Here is a 20,866-nt window from a genome sequence, read left to right as displayed (position 1 = left end):
AATCTCTTTACTTTTTCTGTTGTTTATTATCTCGTCATTCCTTACAATGGCAGATGGAAATTACCATCCAAAAGGCTAGACTGAGAACATTATTAAAAGTTTACCATGATATCCTATATTGTATGTCTTAGAGGTATCTAGAATATGGTTTCCAAAGTGAGTATAAGATAATACATTGGATATTATTCTTACACTAGGAAAAGGAGAAGGTTTATTTCACTAGAACACATATATAATTTAGACATATTTTTAATAGATTACATAAATGTTTATTCTAAAATACTTAGTTTTCAAATAAAAGCTCAGAATTTCTACCCATGGGGTATGGGAACAAATATAGTGATTTTTATGATTTAAAGCAGTGCTACCCAATAGAACTTTCTTACAATAATGGAATGTCCTTTATCTTCACTGTCCTGTTTATAACCACTAGCCATATATAACTATTGAGCACTTGATATGTAGCTAGTGTGACTGAGAAACTGAATTTTTAATTTTAGTTAAGTTCAAATTGCCTCATGTGGCTACTGACTACTATCTTGATCAGTGCAGATCTAGAGCATTCTAAGGGGGAAGGAGGTAGAAATAACAGCTGTTTATTCAGTGGTTTCCCAGTATCACTGTATCCCATACAGTGTCTTCTGTATATTATTGCATTTAATCTTGAAAACAACCCTTGAGGTTTAGAGAGAGGTTAAGTAACTTGCTAAAAATAATACAGAATTAAAAAGAAGCAGAATCAGAATTGGAACCCACATTGCTCTTTTTTTTAACCAGCATTATTGAGGTAATTGATTTCATAATGTTGCATATGTTTAAGGTATACAGCTTGATGTTTGATACATATACATTGTGAAATCACCACAAGCTAGTTAATATATCGATCACCTCCACATACACATAATTACCATTTTCCTTCTTTCCTTTCTTTTTTTGTGGCAAGAAGACTTAATTAAAATCTGTCCTCTTAGCATATTTCAAATATACAGTGTGGTTTTGTTAACTATAGTCTCCACGCTCTATATTAGATCTCTAGAACTTACTCATCTTGCATGGTTGAATTTTGTGCCCTTTTGACCAACATTGTCTCATTCCCTTCCCCTGCCCACCTTCCCAGACCACCAGCATTCTTCTCTGTGCTTCTGTGAGTTTGACTGTTTTAGATTCCACATATAAGTGAGATCATGCAGTCTTTCTGAGTCTGCCTTATTTTACTTAGCATAATTTCCTCCCTGTTTATTCATGTTGTTGCAGATGGAAGAATTTGCTTCTTTTTTAAGGATGAACAATATTCTACAATATATATACACAATTTTTTTTTGGTCAATTTGTTCATTGATGGACATTAGGTTATTTTTATATCTTGACTGTTGTGACTAAAACTGCATTGAACACAGGCGTGCAGATGTGTTGGATATCTCCTGTCTGGATATCTCAGTACTTCAGCGAGTTCCAGCAAGGGACATTGCCATACCATGTTAGCTCCAAATCAGTACCTGGGCTTCCCCCACCTCCTCTATGTCTTTAAAACTCTTACTACTGTCTCAATGCAACCTGCCCTGCTTTTATTTAATTAACTTCAGTAAGTCATAGACTTTCCAGGTATACTATGTATTTATCTGAAATAAATAAGACAGGCCCTTAGCTCTGTTTGGGGCTTCCCAGATGGCTCAGAGGTAAAAAATCCATCTGCAGTGCTGGCGACACAGGGGACACAGCTTTGATCCCTGGGTTGGGAAGTCCCCTGGAGAGGGAAATGGCAACCCACTCTAATATTCTTGCCTGGAAAATCCCATGGATAGAGGAGCCTGGTGGGATGTAGTGCATGGGATCGCAAAGAGTTGGACATGACTGAGCACACACACACATAGCTCCGTTTTATAGGTAAACATGCTAAGCTAGATTATGAGTCATTTGTCCAAACTCTCTCAGATCAAAATTGAACTTGGGCTCTCCTGCCTAGCTCGTGGTGCTCCAGTCATACCATAGTTAAGTCATTTTCTTAAAATCAGTGCTGCTGCTGCTGCTGCTAAGTCACTTCTGTCGTGTCCCACTCTGTGCGACCCCATAGACGGCAGCCCACCAGGCTCCCCTGTCCCTGGGATTCTCCAGGCAAGAACACTGGAGTGGGTTGCCATTTCCTTCTCCAATTCATGAAAGTGAAAAGTGAAAGTGAAGTCGCTCAGTCGTGTCCAACTCTTATCGACCCCATGGACTGCAACCCACCAGGCTCCTCCGTCCATGGGATTTTCCAGGCAAGAGTACTGGAGTGGGGTGCCATTGCCTTCTCCGAAAATCAGTGCAGTTGGTGCCAAATTTGAGTTTGCCTGAGTTAGGCTCTTTTAAAGACTACAAACAGTATGGCTTTGGAAATATTTTTAACGTGTTTGTGTTTATTTTTTTAGTGCTCGGCAAAAACCCAGAACTAATTATTTAGAGGATCGAAAAAATGGATCTAAGCTGATTGTTTTTGTGATTGGAGGGATTACATACTCTGAAATGCGTTGTGCTTATGAAGTTTCTCAGGCACATAAGTCCTGTGAAGTTATTATTGGTAAGACTTGTGTTTTCCTTTTGTCTATTTTTTTAAAACAAACTCTTAGATGCAAAAATATATATGTAAAACTTTATCTTGTAATTTACATTTAGAACTAAATTGTTGAGTGTAAAAAAATATTTTTTGAATCAGTGTGTTTTATCTGATGTACCAGTTTTTTCCTGGTTGACCTTTTGATGATTTTTTAAAATTACAATTTTGATTTTGAGAGAATGAGTTTCAGGAATATTGCATTCTTTAAATATAATTAAATATATCCTTTAAAATATTTCATCCTATCCTTTTCTTGCTTTCATGATTAAATACTTTTTGAAACATTTATTTCTACTACAGAAATATTTTGAAACTTCTTGTGGCTGTGGACCTGACGTTGGCCGAGCCTGTATGGAATTTAGTTTTAAGAATTTCAGTCAAAGCCACTGATACCTAGACTCTCCTGACGTGTGGAGATGCCGCATTTGTACATCAAGCTTCATTCTGTGGTTCTGCTTAACAGTTCTCTGTGACTGAATTCACAGTGACTCTTGCTGTTCTGTCAGGGGGACAGGCTAACCTCTGATTTTGCTCTTCAGTATATCAATATATAGTACAAAGTGGTAACTACAGTACAAAATATAGTAGTGGGCATTGTTTGTGGATTACTGAGCATGCTTAGTGAAGAGGAAGGATTAAAATATTGTAGTTTAGGAAGGCAGCCTACAGAAATTTTGTTAAGCTGCCCCAAGCTACTGCACTTTGTATATTTGAAGGACAAGGCAATATAGTTAGCCAGGGAAAATTGATTTGACTGCTGGCCTCTGAAGATTTATCTTTTCCTCTTCCAGGATCCACGCATATTTTAACACCCAGAAAACTGTTGGATGATATAAAGATGCTGAATAAGCCCAAGGATAAAGTCTCCTTTACTAAAGATGAATAACATTTTGGGTGGGGAGCAATTTAGAGATTCTTATTAATTTGTTCAACTAAAATAGATCAAGACATTGTTGCTCTCATGTAATTTAAACTGTAAATATTTTAAGGAATAATGACTTTCAGATGTGTTTCTTAAGGGACTGTTTATGATTACATATCATTGGATTTGCCATTTTTAATTTAAATATTATTGCTGCTTTGTGGATGATGAGAAGAAATGTTAAAATGCTTTCTAAAAGGAAATGTTTTGAGCTTTGGAACAGAATATATTATAGTTGTGGTTAATTTTTCACAGCCTACCTGTGTACATACTAATTACTTATTAGATACTTGTCTGTCTTATGCTGGAATATAGTTTTTGGGGAAACAATTTTAAATGAAAAGATTATAAAAGTGAAAACTGTAAATTTATATGTATAATAGAATGATTTCCTAAAAGTGCAGTTTTTCTTTCAACTGAAATTCATAACTTCTTTTATATGTAAAGTAATTCAATCATTAATTGCAATATTTTACAGCATTTACTGTCTTGCCAGATATTTCTAAAAAACACAATTTTATATAATTTTGGAATGTTTAAATTATCAAACAAATAATCATGAACATTTTAAGAAAATAAATACATACTTACAAAAATTATCTTTGTTTTTTGGGGGGAGGATGGGAACATTGGGAAACTTTAAATTTCTAAGAGAATTACAAAGAAGGAAAAGAATGTATCCTAATCTTTCCACCAAGGTAACTCCTTTTGACTTAGATGATAATGATGTAGTCTTTGCATAAGGTTGAATAATGTGACGATATGGGTGTACATGTGTTACAACAAAGGGAACCTCTCCTCTCCATTCCCGATCTCTCCTTTTACCTGGCCTCGTCATGTTCTGTCATATAATGGACCCTAATTTTATATATCACTTATCTAAAGAATTTTGCTCTTACAAATAATGCTGCATTGTTTGGGTACATACCTTTGCAAACTTACACAAATATTTCTTTAATGTAAATTTCTAGTGAGGACATAGCTGTCAAAATGTTAGTGCATTTAAAATACTGATACCACCATTTAAAATTTTTATTTAGATAAAGCTATCACTTTTCCTTTATGGCCTCCAAATTTGTATTGTACTTAGAGCTATCTTTGCACCTAAGGTTGTAAATTCACCCATTGATCTTCTAGAGCGTTTTGATGGGTTCATTTTATTTTTCATAGGTAACTCTCACCATCCTGCCGAAACTGATTTTAATATGAGAATGTATGCTAGATATTGTCTCTTAGCATTTGGCATTATGTGCCATGCCTCCCCATTCCATATAACAAGGGATGAAAAGCTAAAAAGGAAGTTTTTCAGACTCAAAAGGTAAGCGGGGTTCTGAACAGGTTAGATTCTGCTTGTCTTTATATTTGCATTTGGTCGGGGTTTTGAAGGTAGAAAGGAGGCAGAGGCCATCTGCTGTAGCTGTGCCAGTGGACAAGTAAGTTCCTACCTTCAGTTGTTTGTAGCAACCAGACTGCACGCTTTAGTGTCTGTCACCTGCCTCATGGCAATGAGGCAGCTGGTGGCACTACCTTCCTATTCCCTGGGTCAGATTGTGATATGACATGAGACTAAAAATAGAGTCCCAAGTTTCTTCCCCTGCAGCTTTTCCCATGATTTTTAAGGACTAAATTCTCTATATTAAAACACTCTCTTCTTAAAATATCTAGAGGAGTTTCTATTCCTTCAGAGAACCCTAACTGATACAGTATTTAACAAAGATCCATTTTTATTTCTTTCTAAATAGATACCGTACCAAATTTTATTGGACAATCCCTCTTTACCCAATTAATCTGAAATACCTTGCTCATAAACTAAGTTTGAATTTTGGCCTGTTTCTACATTCTTTTTTATTGATTTATAGTTTATTTTCTTCTATTTTATATTTTAAAATTTCTATTGGAGTATAGTTGATTTACAATGCTGTGTTAGTTTCAAGTGTGCAGGAAAATGAAATCAGTTATACATATACGTCTGTCCACTCTTTAGCTTCTTTTCCCATCTAAGTCAGAGTTCGCTGTGCTATTCAGTAGGTCCTTATTAGTTATCCATTTTATATTTAGTAGAATATATATGTCAATCCCAATCTTCCAGTTTATTCCCTGTTTTAGAGATTTTTTTTTTTAAATGTGGACCGCTTTTTTAAAGTCTTTTTTTAATGTTTTACAACACTGCTTCAGTTCTGTTGTGGCCTTTTGGCTGCAAGGCATGTGGGATCCCAGCTCCCCAACCAGGGATCCAACCTGCACCCCTGCACTGGAAAGTAAAGTCCCAATCACTGGGCCCCCGGGAAGTCCCTCTAATTTATTAATCACCATTATTTATTTGGCTGTGCTGGGTCTTAGTCGCGGCACACAGGATCTTTGAACTTTGTGCTGCATGGGGAGTTTTGGTTGGAGCATGCAAACTCTTAGCTGGGGCATGTGGGATATAGTTTCCCGACCAGGGATCAGACCTCCGCTCCCTGCATTGGGAGTGTGGCGTCCTACCAGTGGGCCACCAGGGAAGTCCCTCCCTATTTTAATTCAGGTTGTGTTAATAGGTAGACATAATCTCTATTCCACCCATACCAGAATTAGCATTATTTTTTTCAGAAATTCTCTGGGTATTGCATTTTTTAAAAGTGAACTTTAGCATCATTTTGTTAATATCAAAAGTTATTTTGATATTTTCATTAGGTTCATAGTGAACTTATAGGTTGATTCAGGGAAAATACGACCTTAAGAATCATTATTTTCTTTATACAGGTATTGCATATCACCATAGTATTTTTCATGGTTCCACATAAGTTGGATCTTCTATCATGTTTTTCAGACAGAATTTTTTTATATATAGGAAAGTTACTGTTTTGACATATTAATTTCAGAACTTGCTATTTTACTAAGTAATGCTAATAAAAGAATGTGCAAATGCTTTTATATGTGAGGCAGTTTTTAAGTGCTTATATTACATCATTTAATCTTCTCATTTAATCCTTTGAAAATAGGCACTATTATCATCTCCATTTTAAAGCTTAGGAAAGCTAAGGTACAAAAAGTTTATATAATTTAACCTGGATGACATGTGTATGTGGAGAGGAAAGGTTTGACATTAATAAACTTTTGTTTTTTTTTAATTGAAGTATAGTTGATTTACAATGTGTTAGTGGTGTTGTACAGCAAAATGATTCAATTGTGCATACACGTACACTTCTTTTGGATAGTGAATATCGTTCTCTGTGCTATACAGTAGGACTTTGTTGTTCATCCATGCTTTACATAAAAGCTTATATCTACCAGTCCCAACACTCTGTCCCTCCTCCAACCCCCTCTGCCTTGGCAACCACCAGTCTAATAAACAGCTTTCTTTGAATGCTGAGCGTGAGAACAGTACACTGCCAGTGAGAAGGCTAATCTTTTGGTGTCTGCATTTTATCTGAGATCTTCAATATGCCTTGCTAGCTATCTGTCCAGGGTTAGTACGTGTATGGAACAGATCCACACTAATCCAATGCCCTGTGACAAACGGAACTAAGAGTGTGATGACAGCAAACGCTGGTCCATCCAGTCACTTCAGACCGCAGTGGTCCCTGTGTCCTGTCACTCTGATAAGAGATCCTGTAGGCCTACGTTTCATATGCATTTTAGACTTAGAGTTGGAGAGACCCCTTTGTTTCTTGAATTTCTTACTGAATTTGAAGATGTAAGGTCATTACACATAAATTCCGAATATAAACTGATTCCCCACCCAGATTTGGGGATTTTTTTTTTTTTTGCAGATTCTGGTACAAAGACCCTGAAAAACACTTTTGTTGTTGCTCCTAACTGAAATGATTGACTCACAATCTATGAAGCACATTTTTGCTTCCTGTTGAGATGTACTTGGTTTATAAAGTGTAGTGGATTCATATCATTCAGTCATACTCACAAAAATTAAATAAAAACAGCAGTTCACAAAAATTCTTGAATTTGAGCTAAATCCAAGCGGGCCAGATCCTGGTGGTGTGTTTGTTAACTTGTGATGCTTCCATAACTCAGTTCTGCTATAGGTATTTGTACCCTTTGTGAGTCCCTTCAGGATACAAGAGGATTTCTTTTAAAATCAAAGGAACAAGAAATGTTTTCCTCCCACAGTAAAAGTTCTACTACCAAAGCAACATTTTGGTTATTAAATATAAATATATATTCCTATTTAGTATGAATTTGGTCTATTTTAAATAATTCACTAAGATTACAATTGAAAGGTATGTTAGATGAATTTTCATTTGTAAAATCTAATAGTTAACTCAGACAGTAAATGCCTTCTACCAAGAGTCCCACTCATGCTGCCGAGTCCCTGGACTCAGCATTCGATACACAATTACTTTTTTTTTAATTTTTTGGCTATACCACTCAAAATGCAGGATCTTAGTTCCCTGACCAGGAATTGAACCTGTGCCCCCTGAATTGGAAGAGTCTTAACCACTGGACTGCCAGGGAAGTCCTAGATACAATTACTTTTACTTTAGAAGCTTGTTCTTGCTTATTATTGCAGCAGAATTAGAAGAGATCTGTCAAGTCTCATGAGGGAGGAGATAGCCAAAAACTATTGAGTCAGTAAATATAAAATTATCCTTATAAATCAGAGTCTAGCTCTCTTCCAGAATTCCTTAAGGGCATAGCCCGATTTCTGTTTCTTGGATTAGACGATTTGGTGATTGTTTATAATGATACTCATCAAGGAAATACAAATTACACTTGGAATATGGTTTAATAAGGCAGGGATGGGTCATATTTTTAAATAATTACAATAGTAAGTTTCTATAAAGGTTAATTTCTGGGGTAAGGGACATTCATTTATGGCAGTCCCTTCTAATTTGGATGCCTTGGATTTGCTTCAGGTCTGCACGAACTTTTAAAAATTGTATGCAAAATCATGCATTTCATACCACTTTTAGAGGAGCATGGGGCAGGGAGGCTCCCTAACTTTCATCAAATTCTCAAAGAGGGTTGAATCCCCAAAAGTTTAAGTAGTACAGTCCATGGGGTTGCAAAGAGTCGGACACGACTGAGCGACTTCACTCACTCACTCACTCAGTCCCAGGAAAGAGGGAAAGAGCCAGTAACCTGCTACTCTGTCATTACGGAGGTTGAGCATCAGTCCTTAAAAGCAGCAAATCAGGACTTAATCCCTGCATGCAGTTTTGCCTAGGTAAGTTTCATTAATCCAGGACAGTTATTTTTCCATATTTCTGACTTCAGGAGATCTCTAAGTAAATAATATATAAAACAATCATAAGAATTCCATTAAGTACTGAAAGTAAATGAAAAGTAAAGAGCCTCTCTTGAGGCTTCGGGTTGAATTTCCTAGAAGCCCACTGAATATTTTTGTGTATCTTTCCATAAAATGTATATGCTCTTTGAAAAACAAATGAAGTCACACATATTTCTTATTAGCTTGCTTTTCTTCACTATCTTACAGATTATACACCTCATTCTTTTCAGTGGCTGCAGAGAATTAACTGTATGACTGTCATTTTTGAAATTAAATTTCACCTTTATTTGGCTGCTCCAAGTCTTTATCGCTGCATGTGGGATCTTTGATCTTCCTTGCAGCATGCAGGATCTTTAGTTACAGCATGCAGGAATCTTTCAATTGAGGCATGTGGGATCAAATTCCCTGACCAGGGATCGAACCCAGGCCCTCTGTTTTGGGAGCTCAGGCTTAGCCACTGGATGACCAGAGAAGTCCTGACTGTAATTGTTTTTGAATCATCATAGAGGGTATTAGATGTGTTCCATTTGTGAGCCCTTCCCATCAGTGGCCATCCTCATACACATTATGTGACATATTGTTTGAGTGACTTAAAAGCAAAATCCTAGTAGTGGAATTGCTGCTCAGAAAGTAAACACTTCCAGAATTTGTAGAATTTGGTAGCAATTATTGAGTTGCCTTTCAACAGAGTGGCACTAATATGTACTTCTATCAGCAGTGTATGAGACCACTCATCTCCCCCATCTTCCCTGACACAGCCTGGGTTTTCCAAACTTTAGTTTTTGCCATACTGACAGGTAAAAGTATATGTTACTGTTTTCATTTCTTTTATTATGAGTTAGTAACATTTATTTTTAAATATGTGTTGACTTTGATTTTTAAGAATCAGAGGTCCATTTTTTAAAAAAATTGTGTCCTCCATTTCTTTCAATTTTGATGTTTTCTCTAGAAAGTCATCTTCATAAGTTGTATAATAAGTAAAATACCTTTGGAGGGAAGACCAAGTTTTCTCTGCATTTTTTTTTTAATCCTTGGTTGCCTTGAGTCAAACTAGTATTTCAACTTTTTCCTCCATCTTTGTACTTTGGCAAGATCTTCTGCAATAGTTCTAATCATTTGATCAGTAGTTTGTTTCAGAATGGTTGCTGTCCTTAGGGCATGATCCAAAGACGAGTTTAAAATCTACAGAGGAAAAGTCCACACATTTTGGTTACAGAAATTTACTACTGCTCCTGGTAATTGGGTTATCTCATTATTAAACATTGCAAAGTGGAATTTTTGGAGTATTCTGTTTTCCACCCAGTCTATTTCTGTTTTTGAGAGCTGGTTTCCTAGGAAACCAGTGTGAGATGGAATATATTTTGTAGAGAAAGGGACAGAAAAAAAGATAAACACGTGACCGATGAGCATGAATCAGAGGATGAGGTCAGCAACCTGCTGGGCTGTTTCCCTGCTGTGGAAAAAGAGATCTGTGAGAAGGAAGAAAGACTCTTGGGATGAGGGGCACTGAAGGGGATTTAGGGCCCGTAGCCGCTGAGGGGCACACAGGGATGTGGCGCGTGCTTGTGGCGACATTGAAAGTGACCTGACTGAGAACAAAACTGCTGGCAGCTCTAACCCCAGTGTCACTGGAACAAACTTGTGAACGGCACACTGGGAAATCCTAGAGCTGAGGCACCACCCACAAAACACTTTCTCAGGAAATTTCCCTGGGAACCAATTTAGGAATAACACAAACCATGTGGCTGCTCAGGCTGTGTGTCTTTATGTTAATGCTGAGCACGAGTTGTTTCAGCAGAACACTTTTTGATGCTCTCATACTGTAATAACGTAAAAGCCATCAGTTTTGTAGTTAGGAAGACCAAACTCACAAGCTGCAAGGTCCTCACCTCAGATTCCGTTTCTTTGTTACTGCTAAAGTTGCTGGAGGATGTGTTTTCAGAAATCCTGCAGGAGTGGGAATGGGGGGAGAGTGTAGCAAGGTCTGACCTGTAAGAAAGGCAAAAGCACATTGATACTTGTGTAAAGCACCCTCTTCAACTCTGTGGTTCAGTAATGGCTGTGTGTGTGTGTGAGGAGTTGGTGCACCATCTGCACAGAACCAAGATGCAAACCCAAGAACTCCCAGGTGGCTGTATTCATACACACTGCACCGCCCCAGGCAGTGCGTAGTAGGGTTCACACTGAATGAGTGTGACTGCACAGCCTGAACTCTGCTACACTGTCAAGTCTGCCTCCTAAATAGCTCTTAAATACTAGTCTTCTCTCTTTCCTTTTCTACCACCCTTAGCTAAGCTGCCATCATCCCACCTGGCTTATTGTACTGGTCTCTTATTTGGCTTCTGTGCTCCAGTCCTTGACTCCTCTAATCCATTTCCTCTCCCTTAGTAGTGAGAGTGATCTTTTAAAACACGAGGAAGCTTTAAAAAACACTCTGGTTAAAAAAAAAAAAAATCTCATTGTCTACCCATTAAACCTGAGACTCCTTCCTGCAGCCGACAAGCCCTTGCACAGCCTGGCCATGCCCATCCCACCAGCCTTCCCTCACCTATCCTGCCCCACTGCCTCACCCTCTTTTAGGCTCCTGCCACATTGTTCCTGAACTTGCCAAGGGCTTTTCCACACCAGGAGGCTCTCTCAGACTGGCATTTCTTCGCTCGTGCTCTTCCATCCTTGCTGACTCATTCATACTTACTCTTTGGAACTCAGCTTCTCTAAACCACCATATTAGGTAATAGTACTCTATGCCCCCTTTTCCTCTACCAAAAAAGTAAGAGCAGAGACAGTAGTTGACTTTGTCACTGTGTCCTCAGGACAAGCACAATGTCCTGCTATTGACACTCAAATATTTGTTGAAAGAATAACTGAATGATTGAAATACTAGCCAGATAAAGGTTTGAATCCTGACTACTACCTAAGATCTAGGTCAGGGGCCCCCACCTCTGGGATCTGATGCCTGACAATCTGAGGTGGCACTGATGTAATAATAATAGAAATAAAGTGCACAATAAATGTGCTTGAATCATCCCGGAACCCCCATGGAAAAGCTGTCTTGCACAAAACTGGCCCCTGATGTCAAAAAGGTTGGGGACCGCTGCTGTAGGTGATCATGGGCAGACAATAGTGCACTAAGCACACTGCATACACCAAATGGGTGGTCATTTTGTTCATCATACTTACTTTCTTGATATGGGTTCACATCCGTCATTAGAGGATTTTGGATTTGCTTTTTGGAAACAGATCCATTTTGGTTTTGAATGAGCTGAAAAAATGTTAGCTGTGGTCAGATTCAGAGCACAAAAATGATCCCCAAATCCAATGGTGGGTATATGGCTATCCTTTCCTGAACTTTTCTGTATAAGTGAAATATTTCATAAAGTTTTAATAAGGAAATAGACCTAGGGAACATGGAAAGTAGCCATTGAGTATTCTGAATTCAAGAAAAGAAATTCAACGTTTAAAAGGAGTTTTATTAGCAGACAAGAAACCAGGAGTCTAAGTTCCTTTGGTGCTAGCTGGGTGACCTGGGCATATCTATGGGTTCAACTTCTTCATCTGGCAAATGGAGGGATGATATTTTCCAAGCGCTTGGACCAAATGGATTTCTAAAGTCCTCTCTACTTTAGGAGCAAGGATTCTAGGAGTCAGAAACTAAAAAATTATGTTACTAAGACAATCCTAGAAAATAGAGACTAAACAGATAAGATAAATGTAAGAAAGTCACCACGGGAGACATGAAAAGCTCCAGGGAAGGGAAGAGAGGCAAAGCGTGTGTGTGCTCCGTTGCGTCCACCTCTTGGCAACCCCTTGGACTGCAGCCCACCACGCTACCCTGTCCATGGAATTTTCCAGGCAAGAACACTGGAGTGGGTTGCCACTTCCTACCTCAAGGGATCTTCCCGATCCAGAGATCGAACCCATGTCTCCTGTGTCTCCTGCACTGGCAGGTGGATTCCTTTGCACTAAGCCACCCCGGAAGCACAGTGGCCAACAAATCTGCTTTCTCTGTCACTGAGGCTCCCTTTCCCCCCTTCTCTTGCCTCTCCTCTCTTCTCTGTTTTCCTTCTTTCTCCTTTGGTCTCCTGCCATATCCACTGGTCTCTAATATCTCAGCTTCACTCCCTCTCAGGAGGGTCCCACTTGACAAGGGGACAGGGAGGGATTATCCCTCAGACATGGAAGGCAAGGTAGGAGCCAGAAAGTCCAAATTTAGTCACACTGCACCCTGACTTACTTGTCATGACAAACAGTGGTACTAATGACCTCAGTCTTAACTCCTTGGTCATCTCATTCTTTATTTGTAGAAACTGAGAGTTGGAAAGGGTTATAGAGTCATCTGGTCCCATTCTCATTCAGTCTACAGATGTACAACATCCTGACAAAGTACCGTGTATCTCAGCCTGCAGGTGGAACTCACGACCTCCTGCAACAGCCTGCTCCACTTTCTGTCCTTTCTGGAGGGTCTCTTAAACACTGAACAAAAGACGCCTCCCTGAGACTTCTACCCTCTTGGCCACTGTACATTTACTAATGGCGTTTCAACATCACTTGTCAAACGACTCAATTGCTTTCCTCATTCATATATTAGAATGAGAAGTCTCATGTGCTGTTGACCCCAAAACCAAGGAGATAGTAAAGAAATGTGCCTGTTGCTTCTGTGGAGTCTTAGGGACTGTCACCTCAACAGAACACATCCAGTTGGAGGATTGGGCAGCTGGGGGTGGGTAGGGGAGACACAGCTGAGGTCAGTCTGCTAAACACAATTCTTTAGTCTTGGGCATCGCAACTGTGAAAGGTCAGAAACATTCTCTCTGGTGCCCTGTCCCCAGCAATGGAAAGAGCTCTGAAGGTATGAACTCACCCATGAGGAAAGGATGTCGGAGAACCAGACCCGGTTGTTTTTCAGAAGCAAGACAAGGGTGTGCCCTCCCCACTTTGTGTTCCCTTGGTCCACTCTGCTCTCTTAGCACTTAACCACATCTTGCCGTGAACTTTCCTCATTAGAGTATGAGTTCCTTTTTTTCAACAGGTTGTAAACTCCTTGAGAGGAGGTAGCCATTGTCTTATTCATCTTTATAAATAAATGTTTGTGGGATTTTAGGTATTTCCAAAGACAGCAAAATTTTGCATTGAAATTAGCAACATGATATTGAAGGAGTGTAAAAATAGTCTATTTCTTTACATACTGACTTTTACTGGGGATGTATTTAAAGCTTTTCCCCCTTCTGAATAATAACAATAATAGTGGCCGTTAGTCATTTGCTCATCAAATATTTATGACTTGTTGCCAGATTACACTGGTATAGCACTTCGTACTTCAAAGTCCTTTATTGCTAGGACTGCATATCTACCAGCCCAGCCCCTTGCCATCCCGGTGTCGGGCTGGATGTGGAAGTGTCAGATGAGTGCTGGAGACCAGGCAGCACACTCAGCAGGTGCTCAGCATATGGTAACAGTGGCCAGTGTGACATGTGTCTCCCATGGAGGGAGTCTAGGTTATTTACAAAGATGGGATCATGCAGGAGATGTACTTACTCGGTGAAGAATTATTTTCATTTAAATAGCGGAGCTGAGCAAAGGCACTTCTTTCTGTATGATTAAAGAAATTCTGTCCTGGGGTGTTGTATCTATAATGAAATTCTGAAAAGAAAAGATTAAAAATGCAACTCATTGCCTGCAAACAACCGTTGTGCTCACTTACAGACAGAGAACCAGATACAGCCTGTTTTTTTATCCTGAGGTGGCCGAGTCGCTTTCACCTTTAGGTGGTTCTTTCCTGCAGACTCTCTGCGAGTTAAGAATCTTAGTGCCACAGTTCTCACACTTACTACTCTGCAGTCCAATCCGAGATGCAGAACAGCAGCTGTATCCTGTATCAGAACCTGAAAAAGCCCAAGTTATGCAAAGGAAGTGTGAGGTTTTTATTACTATAATCCTAAAATGTGCTTTGGACAGTAGAGCTCTGATCATGCAAAATATGCATTAGCCCCAGAGTGTTCAATTTTCCCTGGGGGAAATTTATCACACAGGTTGCCAGCATAGGGGTGATATTTTGGACACCGCCCCCCCGCCTTATGACAACTGAGAGGTGTTTTGATAAGTATCAGTTCTGATAGGAAAGTCTCAAGATTTGCCCAGCACATGTAGGTCTTCTAATGGATGGATCTGTGAGAATTTGGCCCACTGAATTATCAGACCATCTCGCATTTGTAATTATTTCTCAAGATTTGCCCTGATACATCCACATTTTCTTCTCAGACCCTACAGTGGCCAAGAGCTTATTATCCAGGCAACTGGAAAGATGGTTTTCCTCTACAACACATTCATAAATCCATATGGGAACTTGAATCATAGCTTTGCCCTCATCAGAACCACAGAGAAGCTAGTAGTAGAGAGCATGTGTATCTGGTGCAGGTCTGGGTCTTGTTTGGCTGGCTGTGGGCAGTGGCGCTCTCCAGGAAGGCCAGAGCATGGGAGCCTGGGTCCAGCAGGTGAGTATGTCACACTCGGGTGTCCAAGCAACATCTCGATTCCAGCAGAGAAGGGGTTGGGGGACAAAACTGCTGCCAGTGCTATTAATGCCTGCCTTGCTGCACTCATGGTTACAATTGTCTACCAAAGTGTAAATCACAAATGGAGTGAGCTCTAGGAAGGTTTTTTCCCTTCCCCAAGTCTCAGTCAGTAGTCACTGAATGCCTTCTAATTCAGAACTCAAGGAAATTACAAATAGAGGAAGAATGATGTGCACCCTGGGCTGGCTGTGTTGTACAAGGGAAAGAACGTAGGCCTGAGTTTGAAGCCTGATTCTGCTACGTACTGACTGTGATGGTTGGTAATATGTCACAAACTCTAACGTGCTCCTCAAAGGATAGAACCTAATTCCTCTCTCAATTGTGGTTGGATTTAGTGACTTGCTTTTAACAAATAGAATATAGTGGTAATGATGTTGTGTAACTTCTAAAACTAGGTTGTAAGAGTCATTTAAACTTCCATCTCAGTCTTTCTCTTAGATCACTTGCCTGGGGGAAGGAGGCTTCCAGATCATAATGACATTCAAACAGCCTACTGGCCCCCTGGCGAGGAACTGAGACCCCTGGCCAATGGCCATGTGTGAGAACAACCTTAGACGCAGATTCTCTAGCCCCATTAAAGCCTTCAGATGATGGTAGTATTGGCCAACATCTTGACTGCAGCCTCATGAGACACTTTGAGCCTGAACCACCCAGCTAAATGGCTCCCAAATTCCTGGCCCACAGAAACAATGAGATAGCAAATGTTTGTTGTTTTGAGCCATTAAGTTTGGGGATACATCATTACATAGCAATAGGTAATACACCAGGCTCTTTGACCCTAGTTGCTTAATTCCTACTTATCTATACAATAAAGACAATAATTCCTACCTTTTAGGGTATTATGATAGTTCAGTGATATATACTATATGTCAACAATTCTCAAATTTTTGATTTCCGAACCCTCTTACGCTCTTAAAATTGAGGACCCTAAAGAGCTTTTGTTTATTCTAGTTTTAGTACCTCAGATGCTACAATGCAGGAGACCCAAGTTCGATTCCTGTGTCAGGAAGATGCCCTGGAGAAGGGAATGGCTACTCCCTCCAGTATTCTTACCTAGAGAATCCCATGGAGAGAGGAGACTGACAGGCTACAGTCAATGGGGTCAGACACACTGAGTGACTAACATTTTCATATATCATAATATGTGGTGTTTTTCATACCTGCACTAAAAGTCTATCTTCTTGCACTGGAGAACTGTCATACAACATTCAGTTGGTTGAACATGGATTGCTGCTGCTGCTGCTGCTGCTAAGTCACTTCAGTTGTGTCCGATTCTGTGTGACCCCATAGACGGAGGCCCACTAGGCTCCCCCGTCCCTGGGATTCTCCAGGCAAGAACACTGGAGTGGGTTGCCGTAGAGAAGTATTTATTTATAAATTTCAAGTCGTTTTTACTCTGTAGAATCATTTAGATTTTCCTAAGAAGGAAAGTTATGACCAACCTAGATAGCATATTGAAAAGCAGAGACATTACTTTGCCAACAAAGGTCCGTCTAGTCAAGGCTATGGTTTTTCCAGTGGTCATGTATGGATGTGAGAGTTGGACTGTGAAGAAAGCTGAACACTGAAGAATTGATGCTTTTGAACTGTGGTGTTGGAGAAGACTCTTGAGAGTCCCTTGGACTGCAAGAAGATCCAACCAGTCCATCCTAAAGGAGATCAGCCCTGGGTGTTCTTTGGAAGAAATGATACTAAAGCTGAAAGTCCAGTACTTTGGCCACCTCATGTGAAGAGTTGACTCATTGGAAAAGATCCTGATGCTGGGAGGGATTGGGGGCAGGAGGAGAAGGGGACGACAGAGGATGAGATGGCTGGATGGCATCACTCACTCGATGGACGTGAGTTTGAGTGAACTCTGGGAGATAGTGATGGACAGGGAGGCCTGGTGTGCTGCGATTTATGGGGTCGCAAAGAGTCGGACACGACTGAGTGACTGAACTGAAGACTGAATGAGCAGTCCCAAGGGTTTTTTCTTAGAATTTTAAATTGAGAAATTAAAAAAAATACTTTAAAAACAATAATCATTTCATGTTCACAAAATAACATTTTTTATGAAAATAGCTATTTTGAAAATTTAAAAAATCAGTGACCAGTGAGAAGAGCAGCAGTGTTTTGTGTTTTGGCAAATACCTGGACTATCTGGCTTAACCGAAGGCAGCTGGCTTCCACAGGTGTGTCTCCATTCAACCTGTTGCAATATTGTTCTTTCAGGGAAAAAAGAGGACCTCACAGCCCTCCAGGGACCCTCTGACCACACTTTGAAAATCTCTGCTCGGTTCTGGTGTATAGAGTAAGTGTTCAGTCAGTGAAACCTATTATTATTATTAGAAAATGTGTCTTCTACAGAGAAGAAATAGAGCTACATGTGACAGAGTAGGAATAATACCGAGCTGAAGAAAAGGCTCTTGGCTATCAGACTATGGGAATGTAAGCAAGCCTGGTTAGTTCTCTGGCCCCCCGTTTCCTCCTGTATGAACTGGGTAGATTAGGCTTGGGTGCTGATTTTCTCCCTCATAGCTGCCTAAGCTGCAGGCCTCAGCCCCATCTCTTCTTCATACAGAGCAGTCCTGCCAGCGGTTATTTTTCTGCTTAAACTATCTTCGGAGAAAGGTCCCTATGACTAAAAATCATTGAATTCCATGCACTGGTGCTCTCTGGGTCTCCTCTCCACTCTTTCTGCTCCTATGAAATGTATGTGGACAAGTCCTCAGCAGCTCCCGTGTGGGTGAGCTCCTCAGGTGCAGATTCTGGTTCATGCTGGGGGGCTGCCGCACAGAACTGAGACCACCTCGTGACTGAATCATGGAGCCCTGCGACTTCAGGCAGAGACAGGTGTGGGCACTTTCACGCTGCTTGACCACATCTCGCCTGAATCAATTCATTACTAATTCTTTACATTTTGCAAAAACAAAAATTAACATGCAACACCCTAGTCTAGGTAAAGCTATTTAGCATAGCAGGTATTCTGCCCATAGTGAGCAGAACCCAAAGAGGGAGTGGAACCATGACGACTGCCCCTAGACCCCTCAGCTTACCGAGCACTGAATCTGGGTGCAGCATCTTGTCTTGAATGGCAATAGGAAACCTTCCACAGTCAATTCCTCTGTGATCTTTTTTCTCCATTTTTTGCTTCCTAAAAAAGATGCATAAGATTCCATAAACATTTAGTACACTGCTAATAGAGATAGTGAAGGAACTGGTAAAAGTGAAATGTGAAATTTCTTAGGTCAGAGCCAGTAACAATGGAGGATGTATGTCATTCTCAACACAGCCAACCCTCAACCCTCTGCCTGCCTGTTTGAGAGCTTTCCTGATGAGAAAGTGCACCCAGCACAATCTGGCCTGGTGAGAACATCTATGTGTGTGTATATTAGATGCTCAGTCGTGCCTGGCTCTTTGCAACCCCATGGACTATAGCCTGCCAGGCTCCTCTGTTCATGGAATTCTCCAGGTAAGAATACTGGAATGGGTAGCCATTCCTTTCTCTAGGGGATCTTCCCGACCCAGGTCTCTCGCATTGCAAGTGGATTCTTTACTGTCTGAGCCACCAGGGAAGCCCAAGAACATGGATACCAAACATTAAATCTGTTTCATTTTCCTGAGGATAATATCTAGTCATCATATACACATACACAATCAGAAATATGAAATACAGAATTATAAAACAGAGTTTTCTTCATATTCATGCTTCAAATTCAGTTCTTATCAGGGGAAGAAGCTATGCTACCTGTTGGTACCAGACCACATGACTTTGTATCCAAAAGTACAAGCTGAGTGATCCAAAAAGTCCTGGATTTTGTTCTGTGTCTCTGGTGACTCAGTGATAAAGAATCTGCCTGACAATGCAGGAGACTCAGGTTCAATCCCTGGGTCAGGAAGATCCTGTGGAGAAGGAAATGGCAACCCACTCCAATATTCTTGCCTAGGAAATTCTGTGGATAGAGGAGCCTGGTGGGTTATAGTCCATGGGGTCACATAGAGTTGAACATGATTTAGTGACTAAATGACAAATATGGGGCTAAAGGCTATGAGACCATTGTTGTTCAGTCACTTGGTTGTGTCCAACTCTTTGTGACCCCATGGCCTGCAGCATGCCAGCACGCCAGGTTTCCCAGTCTTTCACCATCTCCTGGAGCTTGCTCAAACTCACGTCCATTGAGTCAGTGATGCCATCCAATCATCTCATCCTCTGTCATCCCCTTCTTCTCCTGCCCTCAATCTTTCCCAGCATCAGGGTCTTTTCCAGTGAGTCAGCTCTTCCTATCAGGTGGCCAAAGTACTGGAGCTTCAGCTTCAGAATCAGTCCTTCCAACGAATATTCAGGATTGATTTCCTTTGGGACTGACTGGTTTGATCTCTTTGCAGTCCAAGGGACTCTCAAGAATCTTCTCCAACACCACAGTTCAAAAGCATTAATTCTTCGGTGCTCAACCTTCTTTATGGTCCAGCTCTCACATCCATACATGACTACTAGATAAACCACAGCTTTGACAAGATAGATCTTTGTTGGCAAAGTAATGTCTCTGCTTTTTTAATATGTGGTCTAGGTTGGTCATAGCTTTTCTTCCAAGGAGCAAGCATCTTTTAATTTCATGGCTGCGGTCACCGTCCGCAGTGATTTTAGAGTCTGTCACTGTTTTCATTGTTTGCCCATCTATTTGCCATGAAGTGATGGGACCAGATGCCATGATCTTGGTTTTTTGAATGTTGAGTTTTAAGCCAGCTTTTTCACTCTCCTCTTTCACCTTCATCAAGAGGCTCTTTAATTCCTCCTCACTTTCTGCCATAAGGGTGGTGTCATCTGCATATCTGAGGTTATTGATATTTCTCCCTGCAATCTTGATTCCAGCTTGTGCTTCATCTAGCCTGGCATTTCTCATGATGTACTCTGCATAGAAGTTAAATAAGCAGGGTGACAATATACAGCCTTGATGTATTCGTTTCCCAGTTTGGAACCAGTCCGTTGTTCCAGGTCCAACAGTTCTAACTGTTGCTTCTTGACCTGCATACAGATTTCTCAGGAGGCAGGTAAGGCAGGTTTGGTATTTCCATCTCTTTAAGAATTTTCTAGTTTGTTGTGATCCACATAGTCAAAGGTTTTAGCGTAGTCAGTGAAGCAGATATTTTTCTGGAATTCTCTTGCTTTTTCTATGATCCAGCGAAAGTTGGCAATTTGATCTCTGGTTCCTCTGCCTTTTCTATATCTAGCTGTACATCTGGAAGGTCTCAGTACACATACTGTTGAAACATAGCTTGAAGGATTTTGAGCATTACCTTGTTAGCATTTGAAATGAGTGCAATAGTATGGTTGTCTGAGCATTCTTTGGCATTGCCTTTCTTTGGGATTGGAAGGAAAACTGACCTTTTCCAGTCCTGTGGCCATGGCCAAGTTTTCCAAATTTGCTGGCATATTGAGTGCAGCATTTTCACAGCATCATCTTTTAGGATTTGAAATAGCTCAGCTGGAATTCCATCACCTCCAGTAGCTTTGTTCATAGTGATGCTTTGTAGAGACCATGTGGTGTTCATTTTACCGATGCTAAGCCACCACATCA

The 20,866-nt window shown here is 40.4% G+C and overlaps 2 protein-coding genes across 3 annotated transcripts in view; one reads left to right on the top strand and one right to left on the bottom strand.

The window, feature by feature from the left end:
* The window catches only part of STXBP3 (syntaxin binding protein 3), a 57,066-nt gene extending 50,208 nt beyond the window's left edge, over positions 1-6,858 (top strand). For both annotated transcript variants that reach the window (XM_070785988.1, XM_070785987.1), the window contains exons 18-19: positions 2,406-2,554; positions 3,382-6,858. In XM_070785988.1, coding sequence (XP_070642089.1) covers positions 2,406-2,554; positions 3,382-3,476 — 244 coding nt within the window. In that variant the 3' untranslated portion in view covers positions 3,477-6,858. The remainder of the gene's footprint in view (positions 1-2,405; positions 2,555-3,381) is intronic.
* A 2,695-nt stretch (positions 6,859-9,553) lies between these two features.
* The window catches only part of AKNAD1 (AKNA domain containing 1), a 51,170-nt gene continuing 39,857 nt past the window's right edge, over positions 9,554-20,866 (bottom strand). Inside the window, exons 10-15 of the mRNA XM_070781677.1 lie at positions 18,347-18,444; positions 14,568-14,621; positions 14,275-14,379; positions 11,920-12,001; positions 10,629-10,728; positions 9,554-9,921 (exon numbers count right to left, since the gene is read on the bottom strand). Of these exons, the coding sequence (XP_070637778.1) occupies positions 9,790-9,921; positions 10,629-10,728; positions 11,920-12,001; positions 14,275-14,379; positions 14,568-14,621; positions 18,347-18,444 (571 nt within the window). The 3' untranslated portion in view covers positions 9,554-9,789. The remainder of the gene's footprint in view (positions 9,922-10,628; positions 10,729-11,919; positions 12,002-14,274; positions 14,380-14,567; positions 14,622-18,346; positions 18,445-20,866) is intronic.

This window comes from Bos indicus, chromosome 3, assembly GCF_029378745.1.
Source record: "Bos indicus isolate NIAB-ARS_2022 breed Sahiwal x Tharparkar chromosome 3, NIAB-ARS_B.indTharparkar_mat_pri_1.0, whole genome shotgun sequence".
NCBI classification, from domain to species: domain Eukaryota; kingdom Metazoa; phylum Chordata; class Mammalia; order Artiodactyla; family Bovidae; genus Bos; species Bos indicus.
This window is presented reverse-complemented; position numbering and strand designations above follow the sequence as displayed.